This window comes from Catharus ustulatus, chromosome 11 (genome assembly GCF_009819885.2).
Source record: "Catharus ustulatus isolate bCatUst1 chromosome 11, bCatUst1.pri.v2, whole genome shotgun sequence".
Lineage (NCBI taxonomy): Eukaryota > Metazoa > Chordata > Aves > Passeriformes > Turdidae > Catharus > Catharus ustulatus.
This window is the reverse complement of record NC_046231.1, coordinates 5570842-5588297: the sequence shown is the minus strand read 5'-3', so window position 1 is coordinate 5588297 and position 17456 is coordinate 5570842. Positions and strand designations below refer to the sequence as shown.

Sequence of the window (17456 nt, the reverse complement as noted above, 5' to 3'; positions counted from 1 at the left end):
TTCAAAGTTCAGAATGACCAGGATGATTACTGCATAGCTTCCTTGGTATCTCTGAGCACACTTTCTATGAATTTCATGGCTCTTCCTGCTCAAAATACTAAGTTTTTTCAAGGTTGTGTAATGAGAGAGGGAAAAAAAAAAAGTAAAATAAAAGTATTGCTGGACTATACAATTATAATGGAAAAATCAACTAAATATTGTCCTGAAGAAGTGAACCCTCTCCCCGTCAATTCCACAGAATTTGTAGGGACTATTGGGAAATCAGCCTTCGGTGATAGGGCCTGGAGTCGTATGGCTTCATGTGGTATGTTTTCTTTCCACAATTACTAAAGACAGTGCAAATAAAACTTACAATAAAGACTTATTGCACGGGTTGGCTGTACCCATTAAGTAGAACAAAGTCTGGTATTGCCTTTATCTTCCAGCTACAAAAGGTCTTTTCCCCCTTTAAACGTTTATGGTGCAGTTAAGCAAGAAATACAGTGGAGCTTATAAGGCGTTGAACAGAAATACGCTGCTCTAATTTCAATTTTAAAATCGCACATATATGGTAGTATATGGTAGAGGCGGCGGTGAGACACACAATAAAAAACCACTACAAATAAATTCTAGGGCACTATTTTAGCAAAGCATCCTCCCCGCCAGCTGAAGCCCGGCGGGACAGCGCGACCCTCGTGGGGAGCGGGCCCCGCTGCCGGGCCCCACAGCGCTTTTCCCAACGAGAGCCGCACGGACCGAAGCCCTCGCTGTGCCCCTCTGTGCCGGATTTCCGCCGCACGCCAGCCCCGGGGAGCAAGAACCAGTGATGGAGAGGCGGCCGGGCCGGGGGGCCGGGCCTGTGACGGGCGGCTGTGCCCGCCCCGGTTCTCGGTCTCCGCCCGGCAGGGCCGAGCACCCGGCGCCGTGCCCGCCCCTTCCCCTTTTCCTTTTCCGTCCCAGTCCCTGCCCGTGGCGGGGCCCGGGCCGGTGCTCCGCACCGCCGGTAGCAGCGGCCGCAGGTACCGGGGCGCGGGGCCGGGAGGCGGGCGGGGGGAGACGCGGCGGGGCCGCGTAGGCCGCGGGGAGCCCCGGGATCGGTTCGGCCCGGCCCGGCCCGGCCCTGCCCTGCCCCGGCCTGGCCCTGTCCTGCCCTGCCCTGCCCCGGCCCGGCCCCGGCTCTCCGCGCTGTGGGGCCGGGTGGGACCTGCCTGCCCCGGCGGAGCACAGCCCTGCGGAACCGGCGTGTGAGGGGCGCTGGCAGCGCGCTCGGAGAGCGGGGTGGGGATGAGCATCTTGCCTTTGTTAATTAATTGTCAGGTGTGCTGCAAACCCGCTCTTCCACAGCGTTAGCTCGCGTAGCTCCCCATGTGTTTTGCCAGGTGTGTGAGGCGGACGCGAAGCTAATCCGCTGCAAAAGCTTTAACCAAAGTTGTGCAGTTGAGGCTGCTCCCTGCGGCGCTGCCAGCAGCAGCAGCAGCGGGTTCCAGCGGCGGAGCGCAGGAGCAGCTGTTGCGCTGCGGTGGGATTTGTGCCCCGGCTGGGATGGCACTGACTGCCGGGGGTTTGTGCCCCGGCTGGGATGGCACTGACTGCCGGGGGTTTGTGCCCCGGCTGGGATGGCACTGACTGCCGGGGGTTTGTGCCCCGGCTGGGATGGCACTGACTGCCGGGGGTTTGTGCCCCGGCTGGGATGGCACTGACTGCCGGGGGTTTGTGCCCCGGCTGGGATGGCACTGACTGCCGGGGGTTTGTGCCCCGGCTGGGATGGCACTGACTGCCGGGGGTTTGTGTCCCGGCTGGGATGGCACTGACTGCCGGGGGTTTGTGCCCCGGCTGGGATGGCACTGACTGCCGGGGGTTTGTGCCCCGGCTGGGATGGCACTGACTGCCGGGGGTTTGTGCCCGAGGTGGGATGGCACTGACTGCCGGGGGTTTGTGCCCGAGGTGGGATGGCACTGACTGCCAGGTGCTCTCTGAAGCAGTCCCGTGCTCAGAGAGCACAGAGCACCTGGCAGCCGGCAGGGCATCGACTGGCTGAGCTTTTCGTCATGTGATGTTCTCAAATTTTATGGTGTGTAAAACATCGAGTATTCTTTTAATGCTCTCTCTACTTATTTATAACACAAGTGTTCTCTGGCATCATTTTTGCATCTTTTGACCCCTTTTTCAGAGATTTTCTGAATGCCAGGATTTAAATGACTGGCTTCATATTTTAGGCACCCAGCTAAAATATGCTGAAAAGACTAATTTTTCTTTGAAGGGCTTAGATTTCTTAAAAATGGGACCAGGTGTGTTTTGAGTCAAGGGCTAAAAAATTGAGGGCAGTCAAAACAATGAACCATTCTGAAAACCTGTTCAAGAGAATGTAAAATGCTGAACATTAGTGTTTATAATTCTAAGTTAATGTTTTCTATACTTGCCATTTGCCGAGTGGTACAGATTAAAAGAAAAACCTTGCATTTTTGAGAAGACAGATTTTATGTACAGTAGAGTTATAGAAATCAAAGTCTGTGATCTCAGTAAGATGTGGTTTTATTTTCACATATTTCATACAGTATCAAGTGACTGTTTGGGTAGGAAGATGCTTTGCTTGTGTGTGTCCATTTAGGAGTCAGGCTGAAGAATAATGAATTAAAGTGACTGACATCATGACAACCATAAGACAGAGAAGGGCTGGAAAAGGTACAGAAGCAGCTGAGGATCAGCCTGCAGAGGAGACAAATGTGAAGCCTGATGGGAAAATTCCACCTGGTGGGTAATGGAAAGCAAAGTGACATTATGGCTTTTTAGTAGTGTTTTGATTTTGTTCTGTCCTAAGCACAGCTCAGAACTAGGTATGTGCCAAATGCATTTCCATACTTGAATATCACCAAAATTGATTGGCTGAGACAGAGGGTCTCATACAGATTGCTGCATGTCAGTCTTATCTCTGTTTTAAAATCCTAATTTGAATTGGTGAGAACATTTTTTTCAGTTTATTATTGGTGACACACTATCAGATTATATGCAGCCATCCAAAGTTCTCCAAAGAATCCCAGTCCACATCATTGGTAACGTAAAAGGATTTAAAGACAACTGATTAAATGTACTTAAAAATAGGCAGGTTTCATATAAAATCTGAATTTGTCTTCAAACTTTTGCTTTTTAATTTACAGGACACTGGTTATGTAAATTTATAAGAGAGTTATTAAGTGTCTTAATTCTGGGATCTGTTTCAGTAATTAAATTCTGACATTTTGTAAGTAATTATAGCTTTAGAGCCAACAAAGTTCCTTGTTTTTTGGGGGATTTTGAGATTAACTTACTTTAAGGGATATTCTTGTCTAAATTCTAAATGTTTCTCTGCATTTGGGCAGATGAAAGGAAAGTTTCATTGTTGTCTCTGCACAAACACACTTGGGCTATATATGAAAAGGGCAAGTGATCACAGTTCTCCTGCAGCCCAGCCTTCAGTTCCATGGAATTGCATAGTTGTTAAGTACATGTCACACACAGTATAAAATAGCCATTTCAAAGATACAATTCAAGATTAAATGTGGTTTAATCCATATTAAACCTTACATTAACACTGAAAATACCAAAACCCCAACAAACTCAAGCCCCAGGAATGTAACTGCCTGGTAGAGGCCTGGAGGTGCCCAGAACCTTTTCCTTTGCCATCGTCCCATCCCTGACCTTGCTCCAGTGTCAGCAGGAGCCCATCTGCAATTCAAACCATGACAACATCATCAGAGGCTGCTTTGGCTGCTGTTCAGTCTCTTCCTGGGTATTTAGTGAGGCTTCTGAACTTTCACTGTTGTTTTTTACAAAACCTGAGCAAGACAGCCCCCCTAGAAAGGCAGCTATTTTTAGACCTGTGAAGGAGATGTGAATTTCTTGCTTTGTCATCAGTCATCCTGTATTGCTTGAATACAAAAAGTTCTGGAAGATATTCCAATTCAGATTTACAAATTAGTTTTGTATGTAAATAAAATACTCTGCTATTCCTAGATAAGAAAATAAAAATCACATCTCCATAAAGATGTGTTAAAATCAGGTGTCCTGTTACCTGCAGAATGTAAACTGTACTAGCATAGGCAATGGATAAATGGCTTTCCAAAATCCCTGTAGGTTCAAGAATATGTTTCATAATTACAGACTGAAATATTTTTCTTCCAAGATGCTCCAGGTGGAAAGCTGTGGAACATACTCTCAATAACTGTTGGTGGAATTGTTGCCATCTCTCTCGGATTTCTTACTTCTGTTTATGTGGCTACACTGCATGAAAATGACCTGTGGTTTTCCAATATCAAGGTAACAATCATTTTCCTAGTTTCATCAGTAGTTTTGTGGAGCATAGTTGAAATTTCTTTTTTGTGTGTATTTGTCTTGTAACCTACTCAACACCAGAATATTTCATTTTAAAAAATTGGATTTAAAAAAAGCTGTGCTTCCCTTCTCACCATACTTCATCAGTTCTATAAATACCTGTCCCCAATTTTTTATCTAAAAATATTGCTAGAGTGCTCCTGTTGGAGTTGTAGTTATGGTTTTTCCAAAAATTGATCTTTACAATAGAATTTCAACATTTTACTCTATGTTTTTCTAGAATCATCTTACTTTTATCCCAAGCAATCTAAAATTAAAAGAAAAACCAACAGTTAAAAGAAACAATATGCAAAATCCTGGCACATAGTTCTTGAACTGTGTTTACACTGTGGTATTGTAACACTGTTTAGGGACAGTTTAGGATGACAGTAATGCCAATCCTAAATGTGCAAACCTCAAAAGGTATTTCTGCCATTCACTAATGTAAACCCAGCCATTCCCAAGACCCAGAACTTAGTTTTTTCACAGAATCACTGCAGAGAAAATAATGTTACCCACAGCTAAATTTAACCAGAGAAAAGAACAGGTGAGTCATTTCCCTTTCAAATGTTTAAAATCCATTCTGCTAGGTCTATGTATTGTTTTTTCAAAGAGTCAAATATTTAACTGGAATACTTGCCTTGCAATATGTCTTTTCTATACTACACACTCTTTGTGGCCCAGAAACATTTATATTCCCCTAATACAAATAATTTGCATTTACTGCAACAATTGCTGTTGTATTATACATGTAACACTGTGTTGTGCCCACCCTGTTCTTCCCTTGCTTAGCTCGAGAGATTGTACACAGCATATTGAAGGTACACCTTGGGTTTGCCTTTTCCTTCCAAAAGCAAGTAGTGAATAATTTCAAGATGATTTGTATTTCCAAGTACAAGCAGGCATGGGCTTGTGGCAATGTATGAACATAATGGATACTTTTTTTTTTATTCTGCCACACTGACCCAGAGGAGCACAGAGTTCACTGAAATAAGCATTTCTGTAATTGTAATTAAGTTGTCCCCTCAATGGATGAAACAGTAGTTTTATTTGATAATTATTGTTTTCATTTTAAGTACACTAGAATGCCATTAGATCTCAAAACTGAAATAAACCCCTCTAGGTTTTTTGTAGTCTGGATTCTATTGTCTTTGTAGCTGTTATTTCATCCCACGGAGGTAATGGGTAGCTGGTAACACTACAACAAGAGCAATTTCAGCCAATTTGATGGAAAGATTCTAAAAAGCATTAAGTTCATCTACCAGCAGGGTAAAGGAGAAAGAGTTGCAGACACTCTGGTTTCACAGTGTCCCCTCTTCAGTGGGATGTGATCTCCACCAGAGCATGCATGTGGCTACAGGGCTCATTTTAAACAAAATTGTGCTTTAGGTGTAGTATGGGAGGAGAAGGCAGCCTGTGATGAGTTTGAAATTTCCTGCAAAGCTGAGGCAGGAAGGCCATCCCAGTATTTGTAAAACAATCTACAGATGTCTCTGTGCCTGTGTGTAGGAGTGTGGTCTCTCCAGGGATAGGTACATGTCTTCCAGCACTTATGAATTGGCTAATCTTTTCATTACAGCACATTCTATATACTAAGAACAATAAGACCTTCAAAAATTACATGGAAAATAAGTGGAAAATTTGGTTTTTTCTATAACATTTTACAGTTTGGCCAAAGCATATATTTTTGCAGGTATTAACTGCAAAACTTTCCAAAAGTTTGAATCTGCCCAGATTCTCAGAAGGGAGAACTGTGATCTGATCCTTGACCCACAGCTATTGCATGCTTTGTTTAATGAAATGGTGATCTCATTTCATTATATTTTCATTAAACATAACATAGAATAAATGGATGCATTACAAATGCATATCCAATGTTTTGTTAACACCCATGCCTATGAAATACAGAAGAGCATCACCACTGCTCTGCAACACAGAAAAGAAAAATTCTAAATCGGTTCTATCTCTATAAATTTTAAACTACTAACTTCAGTTACCCTGAATTGACCTTAAATGGGGCAAATTTGAGGATTTATGTTGCTGAAATATGATACAAAAATTATATAACAGTGTATTATTCCCCTGAACTTTATTCCTTTCATCCAATAAGCTACAATTAGTCAGATGATAAGAATTCATGCCCAGAAGGGTCTGTGTAGCAATTTAATTAATACAGAGATGTAATGGGAGACCTGTTTCGTCATCTTTTCTTTTATATGAAGGTCCTCTTCTATTTTAAGAAGGTCTGCAGGGTTCTTCTGACATTTTTGCACCAGGCAGATGTTTGTACCTGCACCTTTTAGATGTAAAAGGTGGGATTTTTGTTCTGAAGACCTTACTGATACATGAACACCACAACAACATATTTAAAATTTATGCAGTCATACTCAACCCTAAAAACTGGAAGTAAAAAGAGTTTATTATGCAAAGTCATGATTCCTAACTCCTAAATAATTGGAGTCAGGGCTTGCACACACACTTGCAGTGATTGCCTTTCTGTAATTTCAATTGCAATTCATCTAAAGCCAGTTCAGTTTTGGGTGTCTTCCAGCAACGGTTCACCCAAGTAGAAAAACTGTCTGGTCGTTGTTAAACTGTTGTGCTGTATTTTGAATATGGCTTTCAACAGTGCATTGATTTCAGCTGCTGCTCTGTGTGTGAGTCTTGTTCTTGTTTGCTGGTAAATGTGCCTGCTATTATCAATTAGCCATGGTCACAGGAGAAAGACGTACAATTGTTTTCTTACCAGAAAAGCTGAAAAGCACATCTTCAAGAGTGGTTTGTACAATGAGGGAGGTACACCATTGCTCTTTTTTTTTTTTTTTTTTTAATTTCAAGACTTCCTGAAAGAATGAATTAAAAAAAAAACCAAACTGAAAAGATTCAGCATATCATGACACGTAATCAGAAGCTGTGTTTGTGTCCCCTTCCAGCAGGGACCACAGGTTATAATCACTTATCTTGATGAAATAATTTTGAAGAAAAAAATTTTAATCCCTTCTTATATACATTAAACCAACAAAGATTTCTGTTTGTGATGGTGGAAGTCAAAACAGATTTCTTATCCAAAAATCCTTTCTCAGTTTTCTGTAAATGTTCTGGCATAACACATCTGAAATGGCTTGTCTATTTTCAGTGATTTTCAGTAGCAGTTTAGTGGCTGCCCCTCCAATGTAGCATCTTTTGGGAACAGAATCTGCAAATAACAAAATGGGGGACCACCTCTCCTGTCAGCTGTTGCACTGCTTATTTAACTGCAAATTCTGAAGGAACTTTGAACAGGAATGAGCCAAGACCACGCAGCAAATTAATATTGTAAGAAAAGCACATAAACTTCAGAGCATTCATTGCTTCTTCACCCCTTCTGAGTAAAAATTTAGATACTGTTACTGATTTTTCCTTCCTGCTGCTTGCAGGAAGTCAGGAATGAAAATACAAGATTGTAAGCCTTTAGGATCTTTAGAATGAAAATATAAAATTGTAAGAATTTAGGATCTGTGCCAGGATTTAGGATCTGTGAAGTGCTCGTATTTTCCCGTTTAACATTTTGAATACAAACCAAAGATTATTGCCCAGAGAAATTGTGGCTGCCCCTGCATCCCTGGAAGGGTCCCAAACCAGGTTGGACAGGGCTTGGAGCAGCCTGGGACAGTGCAGGAGGTGGCACTGGATGGGCTTTAAGGTCCCTGGCAGCCCAAACATTCAGTAATTCTGTGAAGAAAAGCAGGTAATGAGAACTGTAGGATGTGAATGCTCAGGTATGAGGGGAAGGAGGGCATCCAGAACTTTGGCAGTACTTTTCCACAGAAGTGCTTGTTGAGGTGTTAGGCGTCCTTCTACTCTGCAACAGATCTGATCTGGAACATGCCACTCAAACAGATGGGCTTGAGGTTTTCCAGCCAGGAGAGCTGTCCAAGGATTAAATACCTTTACTGAAGGCTTATTCTAAACTGGGAACAGTGACAGCAGCTCTCTGTGCTGAGTTTCCACTTGTACACTTGAGAAAATTTTCAAATCTTCCTGGTCTTAAATTGAAAAACTAATAAATAGTTTCAATTACACAAATTTTGTTTTAGCTATCTCAAAAATGGAAAAGTAATTGGAGCTTTATTTATGTTCATTATTTATAGAAAAACTCAACTCAGACTTTGGCTGCTTGCTCAGCATTCTGAAGGACTTGCTTAAGGAGTTTGAGGAATCATAAGCTCTAAAATTTTGCACTGCCCTTGAGAGAAAGTCCTTTGTATTTGGTTGTGAATATTTAATATTATTAGGATACAGTTGCATTGTAGATTGAAATAATAAGCAGCTCTCTGTGTATCCTGGATGACAGTGTTCTTTATTTTCCCTTGGAACTGTGATAACTTCTTCATTACAACCTCACAAAGTGGATATACAGACAGGCATGTGCTTGTACAATGTTTACCCATAAGTCTGTATGTTTTTATTGACATGGAATGCTAGGAAAAGTATAAATTGCTGTAGAACTGAAAAAGTATTTTGAGTGAATAAAACAGATGTTATCTTAGCATGAAACAGATGTAAAACTCACTAGTGTTTGTCTCATAAAGTATAGCATTTGGTTGAATACAGCTGGTGCCAGGATTACAAATTAATCATGTTTGAATGCATTTTTGCTAATTAGATCCCCCTCTGTGACTCCTCTCTCCCCCTTAATAATTTCCAAATGTTAGCATTCCTTTTTTTTTTTTTTTTTTTTTTTTAAATGAGCATTTAAGAGTCAGCCACTTTTTGGTATTAGAAAACTTTTCAGTAGTGATGAATTTGAAACTTGAGCTTGTTCAAAATCCAGCACTTTTAATTTTACTAAGTATGTGATGATTATTTATATGTCACAGGGCAGCTGGAAAGTGTAATTGTGAACTTAGATTGAATCACTTGTGGTTTTATCTACTGACTTTTCTCAGACCAGAACTGATATTGGTTTGTCAACAATTGACTTCAATAAAACACATGCTTTGAGATAAGAACCTGTACTTGGCAGTAGAGAAGAGCATGATTTTTTGTCAAGCTTTATCCTAGCTCTGAAATAGAATTGATTCTGCTCCAGCATGAGAGTTGGAACTGTATAAGAAAATAGAAAGTCTTGGGGTCCTGTGCAGAAAGATGAATTCATAAGGTTATTTTTGTAAATCACGCAAATTATTTGGTAACTCGCATATACCACGTAGAGGGATTTCACTGGATTTTCAAATCTCAGTACAAACCTTTTCTAACTGGATAGAAACCTCTTCTAACTTACTGCTTAGGAGATATGCTTGCTGGGATGTTGTTACACATACTACTAAAAAGATCACTAGTAATAGAAAATTCTGTACAAGAACGATTGTTAGTTCTCATCAGATTGGTTGTTCGTGTCATCTTTGTTTTAATGTGGTTGCCCAAAGCTGTGGATTTGTTAAATTTCATCAGGTCTTCACAACTAGTGAGGTAACAAAAGGAGGTGCATTTCAAAGCAAAGAACTTTCAAATCTTATTAGACTCCATCTGCTGCAATATCAGCCAAGAAAAAGGCATAGTTTGAAATGTGCTTGGTTTGAAGTGTACCCAGTTCAAATAATTTGAACATTTTTAATTAGAAATAAGAAGTTCACCTAGCCCTAAAGCCAAGTAAAGAGTCCCTTTTCCTTTCACCTGAAATTTAAGAGTGAGAGTGATGACAGCTGGCTTCCTGCAAGAAGCAGTGTTGCAGTGGGCAGCAGCATCCCCTGCCAGCTGAAATCTCCCTGGCATTATGGTGCAGCCCCCACATAGCACACAGAACTAACTGAGCCCTGAGCTGGCTAAGCCATGGAACACAATGGGATAACTACATCTGGGAAAAAAGGTTAAATGCACAAAGCAAGGATATGCAGCTTTACACTCCAACTGTAGGCCACTGTGCCAATCTAAGCTTGTCATATCACAAAAAATAGTGAAATACCCAAAATATTTCCAAACAGCATATCAGAATCACGAAAAGCATGTACATTTCCCCAGTTAGAGTCATTCACAAGCCAGCCATTTGCCCCTCACGCTAATTTGTCCATGTAAGTTTACCTTTAGTTGAACTAAGTTGCTTAGAATATGAAACCCCAAGACTGAAGCCTCTCTGGAGGTCAGATTCTCTGGTGAAGCAGGAATTGGAGTTGAAGGCAGCTTTGCATGATGGTGAAAAGCAAATGGAAAGTGAATTTACTGTTGAACTTCACTTGCAGGAGGTCGAAAGAGAAATTTCATTCAGAACTGAATGTGGACTTTATTATTCCTACTACAAACAGATGATTCAGGCTGCTTCCATACAGCAAGGTATTGTAAACTGTAAAGTAAGTTTTGCAGCTGACTGTTTGTAGGTTTGGTTGGGTTTTTTTGTCAAATATAATTGAGCACAAGGCATACCATAACTATGAAAGATAGTGTAACAATTTTGTTGGAGACAGATTTATTCTCTTCCTATGCCAGAGAGCCACTAAGTTATGGACATAATAAATTTCACAATGACACATTGATTTCTGTGCCACACCTTCACATGCTGATGAAGGCAATCACTTTGAGGGACAACTTTCATATCTGTTAAGGTTTCAGCTTGCTGGTTTGTTCAGTTTATTACTTTCATTTTTTATTCTTCACTTGTTTAATTTGAGCTATGAGCTGTTTCTGGGAAGGGGCAATGTTTTTTGCTGTATTCCTGGATAATAAGTGACAGAAGGAGCAGCTTCCAAGGAAATCATATAGAGTGATGTGCTTTTCTCAGACAATCTCATGTTTTCTAGATATTTAACTGTTGCTCCCTAGAAATTTTGCTTATACTACATATTTTTCAGTATTAACTTCACCTATGATTAAAGTGCCAAGAACAGTTCTCAGGATCCAGAATGTACCACAGATTCTATGCTGGGGATGGAAGTATAAAAATAAATGTTTCATGTACTACTAAATATATAGTACTTGAATTAGCACTGTGAGTCACATTTGAAGCAGGGAAGCTGAAGACCTCAGAAGGTCATGTTGATTCAGAGGTAATATGTTCTGAATCATTGACTCAAAGTTTGCAGTTTCTGATGAGAGATCCTAAAATACCTTTGAAAAAGTTATTCACTGTTCAAATGAAGATGGAGGGGGAAAATGACAATCTCCTATTTCAATTTCTCTTTATCATTAAGGTTTACATGGTTTAGTATATGACAATAAAACTGAATCTGTGAGGACAATTAACATACTTGAAAGAATGAATGTTTACCAGGAGGTGTTTCTCAGCATTCTGTATAGGATTCTTCCAATTCAGGTAGGCATTCATTTATGACTTTAGATTGTAAGTGCATTATGAAGATTGCGCAGTGAATCATAGCTCCCCTTTGTAGATACTTTCTAATTAGAAATCTTCCTGATGCTTTTTTAATTTGTAAAAGCAAAACCTAATTCATACTAAGTATAATCCCCCTGCCGTGAGTGTTTTAATGTCAACATCAGTATTCTTGTGTTTTACAGCAATACCTAGAGCCTGTTTATTTTTATATCTACACTTTGTTTGGACTTCAGGCTGTTTATGTCATTGCTCTGTATGTAACAAGCTGGCTTCTTAGTGGAACATGGCTTTCAGGGTTGTTGGCAGCTTGCTGGTATATTACAAACAGGTAAGTGAGATTAAACATTCAATCTTTCAAAAATTGTACCTAGTTTCAAAGGTAAGGTATTAAAGCTTTAACTGCATGATTAATTGGACAATACATGAAATTGTAAGGCCTCTATCCAGTCAGTCAGAAAATGGAAAAATTAGTTAAATAACAAAAATAATTAGAAAATAATCAGAAATGAGCTAATGTATCAGACTGGGTTTTTAAAGGTTCAGGAAATTTGAGTAGAAAATTTTTCTTAAATTGGTCTCTGAAAGTGAACTACATCTTGTGTGTCTGGAGCTCCAGGTGATGCACCCTGTCTTCTCCAGCTTAGGATCTGTCAGATGTTAAAGACATCTGCATGAAAGCCCTTCAGATGTCTCCTCACTGCCCCACACCTTCCTCCAGGGGCCTTCCACAACCTCAGCTCATCTGAAGTTGAGCTTCTCTCTCCCCTTATGCCTGTAGCCATCTCCTGCACTAAGCCTCAGAGAAGAACATGGTAATTGAGCTGTTCTAGTGCTTTATCACTTGACTTTGGAGATAAAAACCTAAAAACTGGCTTTATGCCAGAATTAATCTGCTAGCATGAACCTAAACCGGTGACATTGGCTGTTATCTGTAAATTACGCAAGAAAATAAAAGTACAGTCTTGGTTCTACCAGAAATATTTGATATGCTAATGAGCAACTCTAAAGGAATTTATCAGCAAGCACATCCACTGCAGGATAATTACAGGTGTATGGAGGCAAGATTCTTTCTCCAAATATTAAAACCCGCATGCAATGAACAGTATTTCACACATTTCTTTCATGAGGTCATCTCTTCCACTTACAGAATATTTCGAGCAAATTTCTCCAATGAGTACTTGTTTCCTTTATGCAATATAAGAAGTGCATGGAATGGATTTGGACAAAGACTTTCTGTACAGATGAATTACATCTGAGGTTACTGTGTAACTCTGTTTAGACATGTTCTTCCTCCAGCTAACCATGTCTCAGATATGTTGCTTACTTGCCTTTTAGCAAGTATTTTCTCTACACCAGGAGAAAGAGAATTATTCTTTGTTTCCAACTTTTAAATCAGGTTTTGCAAATGACCATTCTTTGGGGAATTCTTCCACCACATACCTCTTATGTTCAAAAGCTTCAAAAAATGACCAAAAGCTCATAAGCAATTAAACTGTGTTCAAGCTCAAGTCATTGGAATAACAGTGAAAACTATGTTCTGTTTGTATTCTTATATGTGCATTTGCAAACCAGAAAATGAAGTAAAATGACCAGTGGTGTGGAAATCCACAAGCTGGATTTTGGGAGTGCTTTTAGTTTGGGGTGTATTTGTCATTTCCAAATTACCTAAGCTGTGCTTCATAAGTAAGATGTAATCCATAGTATATTTTTTTTACATTTAGTGAAACAGAGGTACATCATTTGAGATGCAGAAACAATGGATAATTTGCAGAACCTTCATAGTAAATTATTTTCAGAGCCAGGTGTGTTGAAGGAACTGGAGTGTAGAGCCTCTGTTTTTATAAATAAGGCGTTAAAATAGTACAAAGATGCCTGTCATTTCAAGCTCTCTGTCACCAAGTGTTTACTTGATTTTAAATTTGTGAAACTCTCTGTTTTGTACAGAGTAGATACTACAAGGGTAGAATTCACCATTCCTTTAAGGGAGAACTGGGCACTGCCATTCTTTGCTGTTCAGATAGCAGCCATCACCTACCTACTCAGAACTCATTTACAGCCTGCTCAAGAAGTGAGTATTTCTGACAGGTATGACACAATAAACATAGTAACAGAAAACTGTCCTGATCTACAAGAATTAAAGCCCATGGGTGATACAGTTTCTTTGACCAACAGTTCTTAAGTTGCTGCTCCTCATTTTGATCAAGTAACTGCTGTTTATACCACAGTAAAACACGTATTGCATTTTAATCTGGGGGCTGAAACTATCTGAGATCCCACTGAAAATCTTGCAAATGGTATTACAGTGATAAAACGTAGGCATAAGTCAAGAATTTGTAACTCTAATAAAATGGTTTTTATCCTCCAAGCTGTTATTGCAGTTAGAAAATTCAGTGTTTTATAAGTGGTTTAAAAAAAAAAACAGATTGAGGTGGGCTTTGGTTGGGTTTGTTGGGGTTTCTTTTTTGCTTGATTTTTTGTGTTTTATCGAAGGAAACTGTAAAATAAAATAAAACTTTCTTCCCTCCTTCCAGAGGCTCACACTCATGGCTGTATTCATAGCAACGTTTCTCTTTAGCCTGACTTGGCAATTTAACCAGTTTATGATGCTGATACAAGCATTGGCATTATTCATACTGGACTGCTTGGACATGCTTCCCACCGCAAAGGTAACTTTCTCTTTGGAAATAATCTACTTTTGTTGCTTTGTCTTCACAAAGCCAACAGTTTCCTAACCAGTGGCCTGGATGCCCAGAGTAATACAGATGACACAGTGTGCCTTGTGCTTTGAAGTATCACAGTGTATATACCTGCAAGTGTAAATGTGAATGATAAAACAACACAATTTCTGACTTTTGTTCACTTTAATGTAGTTCATGTCTATTTAATTTTTGTCTACTTTTGTTTAGACACTATTTGACACTTCCAAACACCATCCTAACAACTGATCTGGTACCACAGCTTTAACGTGGCCTCTCCAAGCTGCCAGAAGAAAAATGTACTACAGGAAATCTTTGTGCAAGCTGAAGTCAAAGCAGTGTATGAATTTTGCCTCAAGCATTGTGCATCCTTGTTTGCCAGTCAGGGCCAAGCTCTGTACACAGGAGGATGATGCAGAACACCAGGTTGCTGGGGAGAAGCAGCTGTCTTGCCTGCATTGACATTCACCACAAAATAACAGTATTGCCCCTGCTGTGTTGCTGAGCTGGATAAGCCAGAAAATAAAACAACTCTCACTAAGAAGGTCAGGGATCATTGACAGTCAATCTTACAAAACAGAAATGTACTGTACAAGATGAAAATGCTGGCTTTGACTTTAGCATTGCTGTGAAATTCTACCAAGATCATTTTAGGCATGGTGAAAGCTTGCACTGGTTGAAAAAGGTTCTAATTTTTGGAAAGGTTACAGGAGAATGAAGAGTAATTCATGTAAATTCATTTTAAATTTGAAGCAGACTTGAACTTTACTGATTTTATTAATTTATTAAAATTAGTATGGTGCCTGCATATCAAGATAAATGTGGCTTACTTAAGTTTCTGAACTCCTCATTATATCTGCAACTGCAAGCTGAAGTCAACATTTAATGTGACTAGTCAGCTGCTTTAAAAGTCAGCAAATTACCAGCTTCATCCTGAGTTATTCCAAAACAGACTCACCACATCACTGTGTTTGTTCTCATTTTCAAAAAAGCACTACTAACAACTGTTGAAGTTTATTGGGGTCTTTGGTACTGATTTACACAACTGCGGTAATACAAGACTGAACTTGGGATCTTTGTGTGAGGTAAAATGTATATTTTGGTACTACTGTGTCAGAAAATCAGCTGGGGTTTAGTGTTTACATTGAGCTGAACACTGATAATAGTTTAGCATAACCCAGAAGGGATTATACTGAATTATTACTGAAAAGTTTTAGAAGGCAGGTGATGTTTGGTTGCTGAACTCCACTGAGCCACAACTCTTTAGTCATAAAGACATGACAGAGGCTACAGAAAGAGTTCTTGGACTAAAGAAAATAAAAACATCTTCCAAATATAAGTAATAAATTCCTCACACTGCAGTTATTTATCTGCTTATTTATAAGATCAGGCTTCCTTAAGTATAAAATGGGTAAAAAATATTAACCTAAGTAGTTCAGGACATAAATATAAAAAAGTTATAGTAAAATAGCTTTAAATGTAATGATTTACTGCAAGATGATATGTTCTTCACAGAAATAATTGATGTTGAAATAAATTATAAAGCACATTCAGAGAAAAGCAGTTCTGACTGTAAAGTTTTGTAGACACAAAAATCTCATTATTGTTACAGGTTACATGGCTCTATATCATTCAGATTTCTGGATTACTGCTGGTCTGTTTCCTACAGTTCTTCAATTCTATGATTCTTGGATCATTACTTATAAGTTTTAATGTTTCTGTCTTAATAGCAAGAACAATCCAGGTAGGTACCAAAATATTTTTGTAGTACTAAAGAAAGAGTATTTTTATACATGTGTGTGTGTGAGTAACTTAGATGCATTATAATTTTCATTTACTAATACTAATTAGAGGAATTACGATAGCATACAGCAACCTAAACAGTGCCTGATCAAATAATTAATTCCATTACATTAACTGCAGCTTAACCAAGCACATCAGACATCATAATTCCATGATTGCTATTAACATTAATGATTGCATAAGCTGCAGTTTGGATCCTGAAAAAAAAAATTGCATAAATGGACTTTGCACCTGTTTCATCAGGACTTGGCTTGAATTTATGCATCTGCCTCCAACAAAATAATGTGTCACAACTAGGACAACTAGACTCATGTTGAGTTCAGTTCCCTGAAGTCCTGAAGTTTCTTTCAAAGATTAGGGGTTTTTTACTGTAGTTATAGTTCTCTTTTTTTTCTGATTCTGGCATTGGTGACAGCCTGTGACCACAATAAAGGAGTTTGCATTCCATTAGGAATAATGGAATAAATAAATAGGAGGCCATTCCTATTGTCTACACTTATTCTCAGTTGCCGTGAGCAGCTCATCTGGATCTGGAGCTTGTAGCTGGAAAATTGCTCAAAATCCTATCAACTGACAGAGCCAGAAAATATCTTTGCCATGTTTAGGTGGAAGGTGTAATGAGTGGGTATTTCAAAAGCAACACAATATTGTGGAAATTAGGGAGTAAGTTCTGTAAGTACAAGAGGACTGCTGCCAAAACAAGGCTATTTGACTACTTCTAAAACTGTCAGATCAAAGCTTTCATTACTTTGTCCCTTCAGTTTTGTGCAAGAAGTATGTCTTTATTCCGAGTACTTGCTGCTGTATCCATTTTTGCTTACATGACCCTAATGCAAATTTGGTGCTGCTCAGGACTAGCAGATCAGCTGTTTCGAATAGCTTGTGATGCTTTTGTTCCAAATACATTGCAAAAAAAAAAAAAAAAACTGAAATACTAATATTTTCTTCTTTGTAGAAAAACCTAAAAAAGGGTGGCTTTCTTAATAGGCTTGGGAAACTTATCCTCCATGTTCTACTGGTCTTGTGCTTGACTCTCCTAATAAATAAATTCATTAAGGTAGGCAAATAATTTTTAATATCAAAAATTCCACATTGTATTATGTTAAAAGCTATTTGTTAACCATTACAGGAATATCATTTAATAAGAACTGCAGTGAGATTTCTCCGCATCTCAGAACCTGCATTTTAGAAATTAAAGATCATTTTGCTAATCTTTGCTATATGGATTTGAAAACTTCATAAATTAACACCAAATAATTGGTGTTAACCTGAAGCTCATCTGTAATTTTATATCAGTTGTAGATCTATACTCTTGAACATTTGGA

At 39.2% G+C, this 17456-nt stretch overlaps 1 protein-coding gene across 3 annotated transcripts in view; it reads left to right on the top strand.

Annotated features, from left to right (window-relative positions):
* The first annotated feature begins 864 nt into the window (after positions 1–864).
* DPY19L3 (dpy-19 like C-mannosyltransferase 3) overlaps positions 865–17456 on the top strand; it is a 35242-nt gene continuing 18650 nt past the window's right edge. For 2 of the 3 annotated variants that reach the window (XR_004419057.2, XM_033069820.2), the window contains exons 1-10: positions 865–998; positions 2588–2730; positions 4139–4272; positions 10545–10635; positions 11490–11611; positions 11815–11960; positions 13577–13700; positions 14164–14298; positions 15941–16072; positions 17087–17188. Coding sequence is in view for 2 of the 3 variants with exons in the window: in XM_033069820.2 (XP_032925711.1) it covers positions 2628–2730; positions 4139–4272; positions 10545–10635; positions 11490–11611; positions 11815–11960; positions 13577–13700; positions 14164–14298; positions 15941–16072; positions 17087–17188 (1089 nt within the window). In the remaining variant the exon portion in view is untranslated. The remainder of the gene's footprint in view (positions 999–2587; positions 2731–4138; positions 4273–10544; positions 10636–11489; positions 11612–11814; positions 11961–13576; positions 13701–14163; positions 14299–15940; positions 16073–17086; positions 17189–17456) is intronic. The other variant, XM_033069819.2, reaches the window with a different exon arrangement.